This window comes from Pelecanus crispus, chromosome 32 (genome assembly GCF_030463565.1).
Source record: "Pelecanus crispus isolate bPelCri1 chromosome 32, bPelCri1.pri, whole genome shotgun sequence".
NCBI classification, from domain to species: Eukaryota; Metazoa; Chordata; class Aves; order Pelecaniformes; family Pelecanidae; genus Pelecanus; species Pelecanus crispus.
In genome coordinates this window covers 229,330-244,469 of record NC_134674.1, presented here as the reverse complement: position 1 = coordinate 244,469, position 15,140 = coordinate 229,330, and the positions used below count along the sequence as shown (strand labels likewise).

General features: G+C 64.7%; 1 protein-coding gene across 1 annotated transcript in view; it reads right to left on the bottom strand.

Moving 5' to 3' along the window:
• Nucleotides 1–15,140, bottom strand: part of NEURL4 (neuralized E3 ubiquitin protein ligase 4) — a 44,006-nt gene that overhangs the window by 19,947 nt on the left and 8,919 nt on the right. The window contains 10 exon segments of the mRNA XM_075725505.1: nucleotides 1,100–1,281; nucleotides 3,938–4,025; nucleotides 4,060–4,227; nucleotides 6,455–6,527; nucleotides 9,618–9,656; nucleotides 9,658–9,707; nucleotides 10,026–10,089; nucleotides 10,092–10,139; nucleotides 13,773–13,892; nucleotides 13,894–13,958. Coding sequence (XP_075581620.1) covers nucleotides 1,100–1,281; nucleotides 3,938–4,025; nucleotides 4,060–4,227; nucleotides 6,455–6,527; nucleotides 9,618–9,656; nucleotides 9,658–9,707; nucleotides 10,026–10,089; nucleotides 10,092–10,139; nucleotides 13,773–13,892; nucleotides 13,894–13,958 — 897 coding nt within the window.

Below are 15,140 nucleotides of genomic sequence, written 5' to 3'. Positions count from 1 at the left end.
ATTGCAGGTGGTGACCCCATGGGGACGTTGGGCAGATGTTGGGGTCCCCATGGTGATGTTGAGGACCCCATGGGAACCCCATGGAGATGTCGGAGACCACATGGTGACATTGGGGACCCCATGGGAACACCATGGAGATGTCGGAGACCCCGTGGTGACGTTGGGGACCCCATGGAGATGTTGGGGACCCCATGGGAACCCCATGGAGATGTCAGAGACCCCATGGAGATGTTGGGGACCCCATGGAGATGTTGGGGACCCCATGGGAACACCATGGAGATGTCAGAGACCCCATGGAGATGTTGGGGACCCCATGGGAACCCCATGGAGATGTCAGAGACCCCGTGGTGACGTTGGGGACCCCATGGAGATGTTGGGGACCCCATGGGAACCCCATGGAGATGTCGGAGACCACATGGTGACATTGGGGACCCCATGGGAACCCCATGGAGACGTCGGAGACCCCGTGGTGACGTTGGGGACCCCATGGGAACCCCATGGAGACGTCAGAGACCCCATGGTGACGTCGGGGACCCTATGGAGATGTTGGGGACCCCATGGGAACCCCATGGAGATGTCAGAAACCCCATGGTGACATTGGGGACCCCATGGGAACCCCATGGAGATGTTGGGGACCCCATGGAGATGTTTGGGATGCCATGAAAATGTTGGGGATGCCATGGAAACCCCATGGAGATGTCGGAGACCCCATGGGAACCCCATGGAGATGTTTAGGTCCCCATGGAGATGTTGGAGATCCCATGGTTACGTTGGGGACCCCATGGGAACCCCGTGGAGATGTTGGGGACCCCATGGTTACGTTGGGGACCCCATGGGAACCCCATGGAGATGTCGGAGACCCCATGGAGACCCCATGTAGATGTTGGGGACCCCATGAAGAAGTTTGGGATGCCATGAAAATGTTGGGGAGGCCATGGAAACCCCATGGAGATGTCGGGGACCCCATGGAAACCCCATGGAGATGTCGGGGACCCCATGGAGATGTTGGGGACACCATGGGAACCCCATGGAGATGCTGAGGACGCCATGGAGATGTTGGGGACCCCTCAGAAACCCCACGGAGATGTCGGGGACCCACCTGAGCGCAGGTTGGTCATGGTGGAGGGCAGCTGGAGGTAGGCGGGGTTATGGGTGGTCACCCCGATCTCAATGGACCCCGCCCACTTGTCCACCATCTTGTCGATGCGGACCTGGAAGAGCTCGTTGTCCCGCAGCGCCCGGGCGCTCAGCACCACCCCGTGGTTGAAGTCGTCCGTTGCGCTGGGGACGGGGATACGAGGACACCGTGTCACCGGGGGGGGCGAGGGATGGGTCCGTCATGTCAGCGGGGACACAGGGACACCACGTCAACAGAGACACCAGGGATGGGGACACAAGGCCACCACGTCAGCAGGGACACCAGGGATGGGGACACAAGGACACCGTGTTGGCAGGGACACCAGGGATGGGTCCATCACGTCAGCAGGGACACCAGGAACAGGGACACCACGTCAGCAGGGACACCAGGGATGGGGACACAAGGCCACCACGTCAGCAGGGACACCAGGGATGGGGACACAAGGACACCGTGTTGGCAGGGACACCAGGGATGGGTCCATCACGTCAGCAGGGACACCAGGAACAGGGACACCACGTCAGCAGGGACACCAGGGATGGGGACACAAGGCCACCACGTCAGCAGGGACACCAGGGATGGGGACACAAGGACACCGTGTTGGCAGGGACACCAGGGATGGGTCCATCACGTCAGCAGGGACACCAGGAACAGGGACACCACGTCAGCAGGGACACCAGGGATGGGGACACAAGGACACCGTGTTGGCAGGGACACCAGGGATGGGTCCATCACGTCAGCAGGGACACCAGGAACAGGGACACCACGTCAGCAGGGACACCAGGGATGGGGACACAAGGACGCCGTGTTGGCAGGGACACCAGGGATGGGTCCATCACGTCAGCAGGGACACCAGGGATGGGGACACAAGGACACCACGTCAGCAGGGACACCAGGGATGGGGACACAAGGACGCCGTGTTGGCAGGGACACCAGGGATGGGTCCATCACGTCAACGGGGACACCAGGGATGGGGACACAAGGACGCAACATCAACAGGGACACCAGGGACGGGTCCATCACATCAACGAGGACATCAGGGATGAGGACACAAGGACACCACGTCAATAGGGACACCAGGGATGGGGACACAAGGACACCACGTCAATAGGGACACCAGGGATGGGGACACAAGGACGCCGTGTTGGCAGGGACACCAGGGATGGGTCCATCACGTCAACGGGGACACCAGGGATGGGGACACAAGGACACAACATCAACAGGGACACCAGGGATGGGTCCATCACGTCACTGGGGACATCAGGGATGGGGACACAAGGACACCACGTCAATAGGGACACCGGGGATGGGGACAGAAGGACGCCGTGTTGGCAGGGACACCAGGGATGGGTCCAGCACGTCAACGGGGACACCAGGGATGAGGACACAAGGACACCACGTCAATAGGAACACCGGGGATGCGGACAGAAGGACGCCGTGTTGGCAGGGACACCAGGGATGGGTCCATCGCATCAACGGGGACACCAGGAACAAGGACACCACATCAGCAAGGACACCAGGGATGGGTCCATCACGTCAATGGGGACACCGCATCAGTGGGGACACCGGCGATGGGGACACAAGGACGAAACGTCAACAGGGACACCAAAAATGGGTCCATTACATCAACGGGGACAGCAGGGATGGGGACACAAGGACACCAGGTCAGCAGGGACGCCAGGGATGGGTCCATCACAGCAATAGGAACACCAGGGACGGGGACACAAGGACACAACATCAACAGGGACACCAGGGATGTGGACACCAAAAAGGGGTCCATCATGTCACTGGGGACACCAGGGATGGGGACACAAGGACACAACGTCAACAGGGACACCAGAGATGGGTCCATCGCATCAATGACATCAGGGATGGGGACGCAAGGACGCAACGTCAACAGGGACACCAAGGATGGGGACACAAGGACACCGCGTCAGCAGGGACACCAGGGATGGGTCCATCACATCACTGGGGACACCAGGACACAACGTCAACAGGGACACCAGAGATGGGTCCATCGCATCAATGAGAACACCAGGGATGGGGACACAAGGACGCAACATCAACAGGGACACCAGGGACGGGTCCATCACGTCAATGGGGACACCAGGGATGGGTCCATCGCATCAATGAGGACACCAGGGATGGGGACACAAGGACACAACGTCAACAGGGACACCAGAGATGGGTCCATCGCATCAATGACATCAGGGATGGGGACGCAAGGACGCAACATCAACAGGGACACCAAGGATGGGGACACAAGGACACCACGTCAGCAGGGACACCAGGGATGGGTCCAGCACGTCAACGGGGACACCAGGGATGGGGACACCAGGACACCACGTCAACAGGGACACCGGGGATGGGGACACAAGGACACCGCGTCAGCAGGGACACCGGGGATGGGTCCATCACGTCACTGGGGACACCAGGACACAACGTCAACAGGGACACCAGAGATGGGTCCATCGCATCAATGAGGACACCAGGGATGGGGACACAAGGACGCAATGTCAACAGGGACACCGGGGATGGGTCCAGCACGTCAACGGGGACACCAGGGATGGGGACACCAGGACACCACGTCAACAGGGACACCGGGGATGGGGACACAAGGACACCGCGTCAGCAGGGACACCGGGGATGGGTCCATCACGTCAACGGGGACACCAGGGATGGGGACACAGTCACTCGCTGTGACCACAAGACCACCTCCACCTCGCTCGTCCCCATTCCCTCTGCACCCCGCCACGTCCCCCCACGTCCCCTCCCCGTGTCCCCCCACGTCTCGTCACTCACTGCGGCCGCAGCGCCGTGCGTCCCTCGTTGACGATGGCCGCCTTCTGCCCGCAGTTGGGGTGGAAGAGGAGGCGGGGAGGCGGTGGGGGCCCAGCGGGTGGCCCGGCGGGGGGCTGGGGGGGACGTCGGGGGACGCCGGCCACCTTCAGGTGACAACGCCCGTAGGATGGCGTTGTTGCGTCGCAGGCGGTCGCTGTGGTTGTGGTTGTGGACGATGGTCACCTTCACCGCCATCCCGTAGAGGTCCACCACCCCGTAGACCACCAACGGAGTCAGCGTCGTCGCCACCCCTGGGGATGAGGACAGGGACGTCACCGCAGCCACGCTGGGGACAGCCCGCTCGCCTCAAGATCACGGGGCGTCAACGTTGGGGAGACCTCATGGACGGGGACATCCCTGAGAGCCACTCTGGGGTCCCCGTGTCCCCTCCTGGTCGTGAAGCGTCAATGTCAGGGGCACCCCAGTGATGGGGACGTCACCAAGAGCCACTTTTGGGGTCCCTGTGTCCCATCGAGGTCATGGAATGTCAATGTGGGGGACACTCCATGGACGGGGGACGTCCCCGAGAGCCACCTTGGGGTCTCCGTGTCCCCTCCCAGTCATGGGGTGTCAATGTGGGGGACACCCCGGGGATGGGGACGTCCCCAAGAGCCACCTTGGTGTCCCCAAGAGCCACCTTGGTGTCCCCATGTCCTTTCCCAATCATGGGCTGTCAACATGGGGGACACCCCACAGATGGGGACATCGCCAAAACCCACCTTGGTGTCCCCAGGAGCCACCTTGGTGTCCCCATGTCCCTTCCCAATCATGGGGTGTCAACGTGGCGATGGGGACGTCCCCAAGAGCCACCTTGGTGTCCCCATGTCCCTTGCCAATCATGGGGTGTCAACGAGGAGACACCCCACAGATGGGAACGTCCCCAAAAGCCATCTCGGTGTCCCCAGGAACCACCTTGGTGTCCCCATGTCCCCTCCCAATCATGGGGTGTCAACATGAAGACGGGGATGTCCCCAAGAGCCACCTTGGTGTCCTCGTGCCTCTTCCCAATCATGGGGTGTCAACATGGAGACGCCCTACAGATGGGGACGTCCCTAAAAGCTATCTCGGTGTCCCCAGGAGCCACCATGGTGTCCCCATGTCCCTTCCCAATCACGGTGTGTCACCATGGACACGGGGACGTCCCCAAAAGCCATCTTGGTGTCCCCAAGACCCACCGTGGTGTCCCTGTGTCCCTTCCCAATCATGGGGTGTCAACGTGGAGATGGGGACATCCCCAAAAGCCACCTTGGTGTCCTCAGGAGCCACCTCAGTGTCCCCATGACCCCTCCCAATCATGGGGTGTCAATGTGGGGGACACCCCACACATGGGGACGTCCCCAAAACCCACCTTGGTGTCCCCAGGAGCCACCTTGGTGTCCCCGTGTCCCTTCCCAATCGTGGGGTGTCAACACAGATATGGGGACGTCCCCAAGAACCACCTTGGTGTCCCCAAGAGCCACCGTGGTGTCCCCATGTCCCTTCCCAATCATTGGGGTGTCAACATGGGGGACACCCCACACATGGGGACATCCCCAAGAGCCACCTTGGTGTCCCCCATGTCCCCTCCCAAACATGGGCTGTCAACATGGAGATGGGGACGTCCCCAAAAGCCACCTCGGTGTCCCCAAGAGCCACCATGGTGTCCCCAGGTCCTTTCCCAATCATGGGGTGTCAACATGAAGATGAGAATGTCCCCAAGAGCCACCTCAGCGTCCCCATGTCCCTTCCCAATCATGGGGTGTCAACGTGGAGACGCCCCACACATGGGGACATCCCTAAAAGCCATCTTGGTGTCCCCAGGAGCCACCTTGGTGTCCCCATGTCCCTTCCCAATCATGGGCTGTCAATGTGGGGGACACCCCACACATGGGGACATCCCCAAAACCCACCTTGGTGTCCCCAGGAGCCACCTTGGTGTCCCCGTGTCCCTTCCCAATCGCGGGGGTGCCAACACAGACATGGGGGACGTCCCCAAAAGCCACCTCGGTGTCCCCAAGACCCACCGTGGTGTCCCCATGTCCCTTGCCAATCATGGGGGTGTCAACGTGGAGACGCCCCACAGATGGGGACATCCCCAAAAGCCATCTTGGTGTCCCCAGGAGCCACCTTGGTGTCCCCATGTCCCTTCCCAATCATGGGGTGTCAACGTGGGGGACACCCCGGGGATGGGGACGTCCCCAAAAGCCACCTTGGTGCCCCCAAGAGCCACCTTGGTGTCCCCGTGTCCCTTCCCAATCGCGGGGGTGCCAACACAGACATGGGGACGTCCCCAAAAGCCACCTTGGTGCCCCCAAGAGCCACCGTGGTGTCCCCATGTCCCCTCCCAATCATGGGCTGTCAACGTGGTGATGGGGACGTCCCCAAGAGCCACCTTGGTGTCCCCATGACCCCCTCCCGTCCCCAGGGCGCCAATTTGGGGAGACAGCCGGGGGGTCCGGGGGGGTGTCCCCCGTGTCCCCACGTCCCCGTGTCCCCCACCTTGGTCGATGCCGTTGATGTAGAAGTGGAGAGCGTTGTTGGCTTTCCTTGTCAGCCCGATGTGGTCCCCTTCCTGGGGGGGGGGAGAGTGGGGACACGGGTGACAACAGGGCCCCCCCAAACCTGAGTGGGGGGTTGGGGGGGGTGTTGGGAGCCCCCCCCACCCCCCTGGGGGGTCCTCAAGGGGTTGGGGGTGCGGGGAAGCGGGGGGGGCATCAGTGGGTCCCCCACAAAACCCCTGCAGGGGACACTGGGGGGACGTTGGGGGTCCCAGAGCAGGGTTGGGGGTCCGGGGGGGGAGCTTGTGGAAGTCATGGGGGGCGTCCTCCTAATTTTGGGGGCCCTGGGGAGGTTTTGGGGGTCCCAGAGCAGGGTTGGGGGTGCCGGGGGGGGAGCTTGTGGAAGTCGTAGGGGGGCGTCCTCCCAATTTTGGGAGCCCTGGGGAGGTTTTGGGGGTCCCAGAGCAGGGTTGGGGGTCCCGGGGGGGAGCTTGGGGAAGGTCGTGGGGGGCGTCCTCACCAATTTTGGGGGCCCTGGGGAGGTTTTGGGGGTCCCAGAGCAGGGTTGGGGGGTGCCGGGGGGGGAGCTTGTGGAAGTCGTGGGGGGCGTCCCTCCCAATTTTGGGGGCCCTGGGGAGGTTTTGGGGGGCCCAGGGGAGGTTTTGGGGGTCCCGGGGGGGAGCTTGGGGAAGTCGTGGGGGGCGTCCTCCCAATTTTGGGGGCCCTGGGGAGGTTTTGGGGGTCCCAGAGCAGGGTTGGGGGTCCCGGGGGGGAGCTTGGGGAAGTCGTGGGGGGCGTCCTCCTAATTTTGGGGGCCCTGGGGAGGTTTTGGGGGTCCCAGAGCAGGGTTGGGGGTCCCGGGGGGGAGCTTGGGGAAGTCGTGGGGGGCGTCCTCCCAATTTTGGGGGCCCTGGGGAGGTTTTGGGGGGTCCCAGAGCAGGGTTGGGGGTCCCGGGGGGGGAGCTTGGGGAAGTCATGGGGGGCGTCCTCCCAATTTTGGGGGCCCTGGGGAGGTTTTGGGGGTCCCAGAGCAGGGTTGGGGGTCCCGGGGGGGGGGGAGCTTGTGGAAGTCGTGGGGGGCGTCCTCCCAATTTTGGGGGCCCTGGGGAGGTTTTGGGGGTCCCAGAGCAGGGTTGGGGGTCCCGGGGGGGAGCTTGGGGGAAGTCGTGGGGGGCGTCCTCCCAATTTTGGGGGCCCTGGGGAGGTTTTGGGGGTCCCAGAGCAGGGTTGGGGGTCCCGGGGGGGAGCTTGTGGAAGTCGTGGGGGGCGTCCTCCTAATTTTGGGGGCCCTGGGGAGGTTTTGGGGGTCCCAGAGCAGGGTTGGGGGTCCCGGGGGGGAGCTTGGGGAAGTCGTGGGGGGCGTCCTCCCAATTTTGGGGGCCCTGGGGGAGGTTTTGGGGGGTCCCAAAGGGGTTGAGGGGAGGGTCGCCCTGATTTTGGGGGGCCTCAGGCAGGTTTTGGGGGTCCCAGGGGAAGGCTGGGGGTGTCCCCCTGATTTTTGGGGGGCCCCAGGGGAGTTTTGGGGTGTCCCAAGTGCGTTGGGGGGTGTCTCCCAATTTGGGTGTCCCAGGTAGGTTTGAGGGGGGGTGTCTGATTTTGGGGGGGCCCCAGGGGGTTTTGGGGGTCCTGGGGAGGGCCAGGGGGGTCCCCCTGATTTTGGGGTGCCCCAGAAGAGTTTTGGGGGTCTCAAAAGAGGGTTAGGGGATATCTCCCAACTTCAGGTGTCCTGGGGGGGGTCTTGGGCAGGGTTCTCTGATTTTTGGGGGGGCCCCTGGGGGGTTTGGGGGGCCCCGGGGTTGGGGCGGGGGGTCCCCCTGATTTTGGGGTGCCCCAGGCAAGTTTTGGGGGTCTCAAAAGAGCATTAGGGGATATCTCCCAACTTTGGGTGTCCCAGGGGGGAGTCTTAGGCAGGGGTTCCCTGATTTTTGGGGGGGCCCTGGGGGGTTTGGGGGGCCCCAGGGGGGTCGGGGGGGGTCCCCCCTGATTTTGGGGTGCCCCAGGAGAGTTTTGCGGGTCTCAAAAGAGCGTTGGGGGATATCTCCAAACTTTGGGTGTCCTGGGGGGGTCTTGGGCAGGGTTCTCTGAACCTGGGGGGTTTGGGGGTCCTGGGGAGAGGTCAGGGGTCCCCCTGATTTTGGGGTGCCCCAGGGAAGTTTTGGGGGTCTCAAAAGAGCATTGGGGGATATCTCCCAACTTTGGGGCATCCCAGGGGGAGTCTTAGGCAGGGTTCCCTAATTTTTGGGGGGCCCCTGGGGGGTTTGGGGGGCCCTGGAGGGGGGTCGGGGGGGTCCCCCTGATTTTGGGGTGCCCCAGGAGAGTTTTGCGGGTCTCAAAAGAGCGTTGGGGGGATATCTCCCAACTTTGGGTGTCCCAAGGGGGTCTTGGGCAGGGTTCTCTGAACCTGGGGGGTTTGGGGGTCCTGGGGAGAGGTCAGGGGTCCCCCTGATTTTGGGGTGCCCCAGGGAAGTTTTGGGGGTCTCAAAAGAGCATTGGGGGATATCTCCCAACTTTGGGCATCCCAGGGGGAGTCTTAGGCAGGGTTCCCTAATTTTTGGGGGGCCCTGGGGGGTTTGGGGGGCCCTGGAGGGGATTTGGGGGGCCCTGGAGGGGGGGTCGGGGGGGTCCCCCTGATTTTGGGGTGCCCCAGGAGAGTTTTGCGGGTCTCAAAAGAGCGTTGGGGGATATCTCCCAACTTTGGGTGTCCCAAGGGGTCTTGGGCAGGGTTCTCTGAACCTGGGGGGTTTGGGGGTCCTGGGGAGAGGTCAGGGGTCCCCCTGATTTTGGGGTGCCCCAGGGAAGTTTTGGGGGTCTCAAAAGAGCATTGGGGGATATCTCCCAACTTTGGGCATCCCAGGGGGAGTCTTAGGCAGGGTTCCCTAATTTTTGGGGGGCCCTGGGGGGTTTGGGGGGCCCTGGAGGGGGTTTGGGGGGCTCTGGGGAGGGGTCGGGGGGGTCCCCCTGATTTTGGGGTGCCCCAGGAGAGTTTTGCGGGTCTCAAAAGAGCGTTGGGGGATATCTCCCAACTTTGGGTGTCCCAAGGGGTCTTGAGCAGGGTTCTCTGAATCTGGGGGGGTTTGGGGGGCCCTGGGAGGTTTTTGGGGGTCCTGGGAAGGGGTCGGGGGGGGTCCCCCCGATTTTGGGGGGGGCCCCGGGGGGGGGGTCACCTGCAGCTCGTCGAGGCTGAACTCGCAGTACTCGCGCCGGCGTCCCCTTCCCGTTGGTCAGGATCCCGCAGCCGCTCATCATGATGGTGCCTGGCGGGAAGCGGGGGACAGGGGACACAGAGGGGGGAGCGTTTTTTGGGGGGACCCAGGCATCCGGGACCCCCCCACCCACCCCATGGGGGTCCCCAGGCATCCGGGGGGGGGTCCCCAGGCATCCGGGGGGGGTCCCCACCCCTTGCTCTGGACGGACCCAGGCATCTCGGGGGGGACACTTCGGTATCTGAGCACCCAAATTAATCCCAACACCCCAGCTCCTGGGGTCCCCCGCTCTGCTCCGGGGGTACCCCGGTATTTTGGGGGGTACCCCAGCATTCGGGGGGGGGTACCACGGTATTTGGGGGGGCTCACCGGAGCGGAGGTTGGTCATGGTAGCAGGGTACTCAAGGCTGTTGGGGTTGTGGGCCGTCACCCCCCGATCTCGATGGAACCCGACCATTTGTCCACCAGCTTGTCGATACGGATCTGGGGGGCGGGGGGGGTCAGGGGGACTCCAAAAGCACCCCTCGGGACCCCCCGACGCCCCCCACAATTCCCCCCCGTGCACTCCACGGCCCCCCCCCCAGGACCCCCAAGATGTCCCCAAAACACCCTGAGGTCCTCAATGCCCTCCCCAAGACCCCCCCACAACCCCCAAAAGGCCCCCAGGATGCCCCCAGGACCCCCGTGAGGCCCCAAAGACCCCCCCAAAAGGTCCCCCAGAATCCCCCCAGGACCCCCAAAAGGCCTCCATGATGCCTCAAGACCCATGTCACAGCCCCCAGGACCCCCATAAAGCCTCCAGCACCCTCTCAGGGGCACCCATAATGGCCCCCAGGACCCCCATGAGGCCCCCCAGGACCACTAAAAAGGCCCCCATGATGCCCCCAAGACCCTTGTGACACCCCCAGGACCCCCCAAAAGCCACCCCTGTCACACCCCCCAGGCCCCCTCAGGACCCCCACAAGGCCCCCCAGCGCCCTCTCAGGGGCACCCATGATGCCCCCAGGACCTCCGTGAGGCCCCAAAGCCCCCCAAAAGCCCCCCAGAAATCCCCCCAGGACCCCCAAAAGGCCTCCATGATGCCCCCAAGACCCCTGTCACAGCCCCCCCAGGGACCCCCCATAAAGCCTCCAGCACCCCTCTCAGGGGCACCCATAATGGCCCCCCAGGACCCCCATGAGGCCCCCAGGACCCCTAAAAGGCCCCCATGATGCCCCCAAGACCCTTGTGACACCCCCCAGGACCCCCAAAAGCCACCCTGTCACACCCCCCCAGGGCCCCCTCAGGACCCCCACAAGGCCCCCAGCGCCCTCTCAGGGGCACCCATGATGCCCCCAGGACCCCCGTGAGGCTCCAAAGACCCCCCAAAAGCCCCCCAGAATCCCCCCAGGACCCCCAAAAGGCACCCATGATGCCCCCAAGACCCCTGTCCACAACCCCCCAGGACCCCCCATAAAGCCTCCAGCACCCTCTCAGGGGCACCCATAATGGCCCCCAGGACCCCTGTGATGCCCCCAGGACCCCTAGAAGGCCCCCATGATGCCCCCAAGACCCTTGTGACACCCCCAGGACCCCCAAAAAGCACCCATGATGCCCCCAAGACCCCTGTCACACACCCTCCAGGACCCCCCATAAAGCCTCCAGCACCCTCTCAGGGGCACCCATAATGGCCCCCAGGACCCCCTGTGATGCCCCCAGGACCCCTAAAAGGCCCCCATGATGCCCCCAAGACCCTTGTGACACCCCCAGAGGACCCCCAAAAGGCACCCATGATGCCCCCAAGACCCCCTGTCACACACCCCCCAGGACCCCCCATAAAGCCTCCAGCAACCCTCTCAGGGGCACCCATAATGGCCCCCCAGGACCCCCATGAGGCCCCCAGGACCCCTAAAAGGCCCCCATGATGCCCCCAAGACCCTTGTGACACCCCCAGGACCCCCAAAAGCCACCCTGTCACACCCCCCCAGGCCCCCTCAGGACCCCCACAAGGCCCCCAGCGCCCTCTCAGGGGCACCCATGATGCCCCCAGGACCTCCGTGAGGCCCCAAAGCCCCCCCAAAAGCCCCCCAGAATCCCCCCAGGACCCCCAAAAGGCCTCCATGATGCCCCCAAGACCCCTGTCACAGCCCCCAGGACCCCCCCATAAAGCCTCCAGCACCCTCTCAGGGGGCACCCATGAATGGCCCCCAGGACCCCCATGAGGCCCCCAGGACCCCTAAAAGGCCCCATGATGCCCCCAAGACCCTTGTGACACCCCCAGGACCCCCAAAAGCCACCCTGTCACACCCCCCAGGCCCCCCATCAGGACCCCCACAAGGCCCCCAGCGCCCTCTCAGGGGCACCCATGATGCCCCCAGGACCCCCGTGAGGCCCCAAAGCCCCCCAAAAGCCCCCCAGAATCCCCCCAGGACCCCCAAAAGGCCTCCATGATGCCCCCAAGACCCCTGTCACACCCCCCAGGACCCCCATAAAGCCTCCCAGCACCCTCTCAGGGGCACCCATAATGGCCCCCAGGACCCCTGTGATGCCCCCAGGACCACTAAAAGGCCCCCATGATGCCCCCAAGACCCTTGTGACACCCCCAGGACCCCCCAAAAGCCACCCTGTCACACCCCCCCAGGCCCCCTCAGGACCCCCACAAGGCCCCCAGCGCCCTCTCAGGGGCACCCATGATGCCCCCAGGACCCCCGTGAGGGCTCCAAAGACCCCCCCAAAAGCCCCCCAGAATCCCCCCCAGGACCCCCAAAAGGCACCCATGATGCCCCCAAGACCCCTGTCACACCCCCCAGGACCCCCATAAAGCCTCCAGCACCCTCTCAGGGGCACCCATAATGGCCCCCAGGACCCCTGTGATGCCCCCAGGACCCCTAGAAGGCCCCCATGATGCCCCCAAGACCCTTGTGACACCCCCAGGACCCCCAAAAAGCACCCATGATGCCCCCAAGACCCCTGTCACACCCTCCAGGACCCCCATAAAGCCTCCAGCACCCTCTCAGGGGCACCCATAATGGCCCCCAGGACCCCCTGTGATGCCCCCAGGACCCCTAAAAGGCCCCCATGATGCCCCCAAGACCCTTGTGACACCCCCAGGACCCCCAAAAGGCACCCATGATGCCCCCAAGACCCCTGTCACACCCCCAGGACCCCCCATAAAGCCTCCAGCACCCCTCTCAGGGGCACCCATAATGGCCCCCAGGACCCCCATGAGGCCCCCAGGACCCCTAAAAGGCCCCCATGATGCCCCCAAGACCCTTGTGACACCCCCAGGACCCCCAAAAGCCACCCTGTCACACCCCCCAGGCCCCCCTCAGGACCCCCACAAGACCCCCAGCGCCCTCTCAGGAGCACCCATGATGCCCCCAGGACCCCCGTGAGGCTCCAAAGACCCCCCAAAAGCCCCCCAGAATCCCCCCAGGACCCCCAAAAGGCCTCCATGATGCCCCCAAGACCCCTGTCACAGCCCCCAGGACCCCCCCATAAAGCCTCCAGCACCCTCTCAGGGGCACCCATAATGGCCCCCAGGACCCCCATGAGGCCCCCAGGACCCCTAAAAGGCCCCCATGATGCCCCCAAGACCCTTGTGACACCCCCAGGACCCCCAAAAGCCACCCTGTCACACCCCCCAGGCCCCCTCAGGACCCCCACAAGGCCCCCAGCGCCCTCTCAGGAGCACCCATGATGCCCCCAGGGACCCCCGTGAGGCTCCAAAGACCCCCCAAAAGCCCCCCAGAATCCCCCCAGGACCCCCAAAAGGCACCCATGATGCCCCCAAGACCCCTGTCACACCCCCCCAGGACCCCCCATAAAGCCTCCAGCACCCTCTCAGGGGCACCCCATAATGGCCCCCAGGACCCCTGTGATGCCCCCAGAACCCCTAAAAGGCCCCCATGATGCCCCCAAGACCCTTGTGACACCCCCAGGACCCCCAAAAGGCACCCATGATGCCCCCAAGACCCCTGTCACACCCTCCAGGACCCCCCATAAAGCCTCCAGCACCTTCTCAGGGGCACCCATGATGCCCCCAGGACCCCTGTGAGGCCCCAAAAGACCCCCCAAAAGCCCCCCCAGGCCCCCCCCAGCCCCCCCAAAAAGCCCCCAGGCCCCCCACGCCAGCACCTCGAACATCTCCCCGTCGCGCAGGGGCCGGTTGGTGAGGACGACGCCGTTGTTGAACTCGTCGAGGGGCCGCCGGCGCTCGGCCGTCTTGTGCCCGTTGCTCAGCTTGATGAGGGCCCCCGCACTTCTCGTGGAACAGCAGCGCCTCATTGGACAGCGGCGCCCCGGGACCTGCCCACGCCGCGCCTGAGGGGGCGGGGCTGGGTAAGGCCCACGCCCTCTTCTGGGGGGCACGCCCTCCGGGAGGAGCCACACCCTCCAAGGAACACCTTCCCCCCCCCCCCCCCCCCCCCCCCGCATCTATTCATTATGGTAAATGAGAATGGCCAAAGCTCCGCCCCCCTGAGGGGAGCCACGCCCCCGCAAGACCACACCCCCTGAAGCCACACCCTTATTGAAACATGCCACACCCACCATAAGCCACACCCACCCCAATACATATCTATTTACCTATTTCAGAAAGCCCCGCCCCCTGTGATGTCATAAACACACCCAGAAAAAGCCCAACCCCCTATCGGGACAAGCCACGCCCCCATCGCGACAGGCCACGCCCCTATCGGGACAAGGCTCAATAAGAACAGGCATACATCTGCTGCCTCGGCCTGGCCCCCGCCCCACCAAACCACGCCCCCTAAGAGAAGCCCCACCCAAAGGCCACGCCCCTGAATGCCCCCCGCCCACTTGCAACAGACTTGGGGCCGCAGAGGCTCCGCCCCCTGGGGCAGCCCCACCCCCCCGGGAAGAGGCCACGCCCCCCATAGCACTGACCCCACCCCCCCAGGCTCCACCCACAAGGCCCCTCCCCTAACCCAGCCCATTGGTTGGGGATGATGAAAGCCCCGCCCCTTGGAGCTGGCTCCACCCACTGCTAGAGGCTGAGCCACGCCCAGATGGGGTGAGGCCACGCCCCCAACCCACCTCCACCTGCGGGGAGGGGCATGAAAACCACGCCCCCCTGGGCTGGCCACACCCCCTAGAACTAGGCTCCACCCCCACCAGCAGCATGGAGGCTCAAAGGCTCCGCCCCCTCGGGGCTGGCCACGCCCCCGGGACAAGCCACGCCCCCTCAGGGCTGGCCACGCCCCCTCCCACATGCAGACAGGGCTGACCATGGCCCCCACCCCTAGAGCTGGCCCCCGCCCCCGAGCCAGGCCCCGCCCCCCGAGCCAGGCCCCGCCCCCTGTCACTCACCGCCCCTCGGGGGGGTCGAGGCTGTCGGGGAATTTGTCCGGGCGGGGCTGGGCCCGGGGGGGCGCCGGGGCGGGGGGGCAGCGCTGGGGGGGGGGGGGGGGGGGGGGCACCAGTAACCCCCAGTGCTCCCAGTACCCCCAAACCCCCTCCTCATGCCCCCTCCCGCCCCCCCCATGC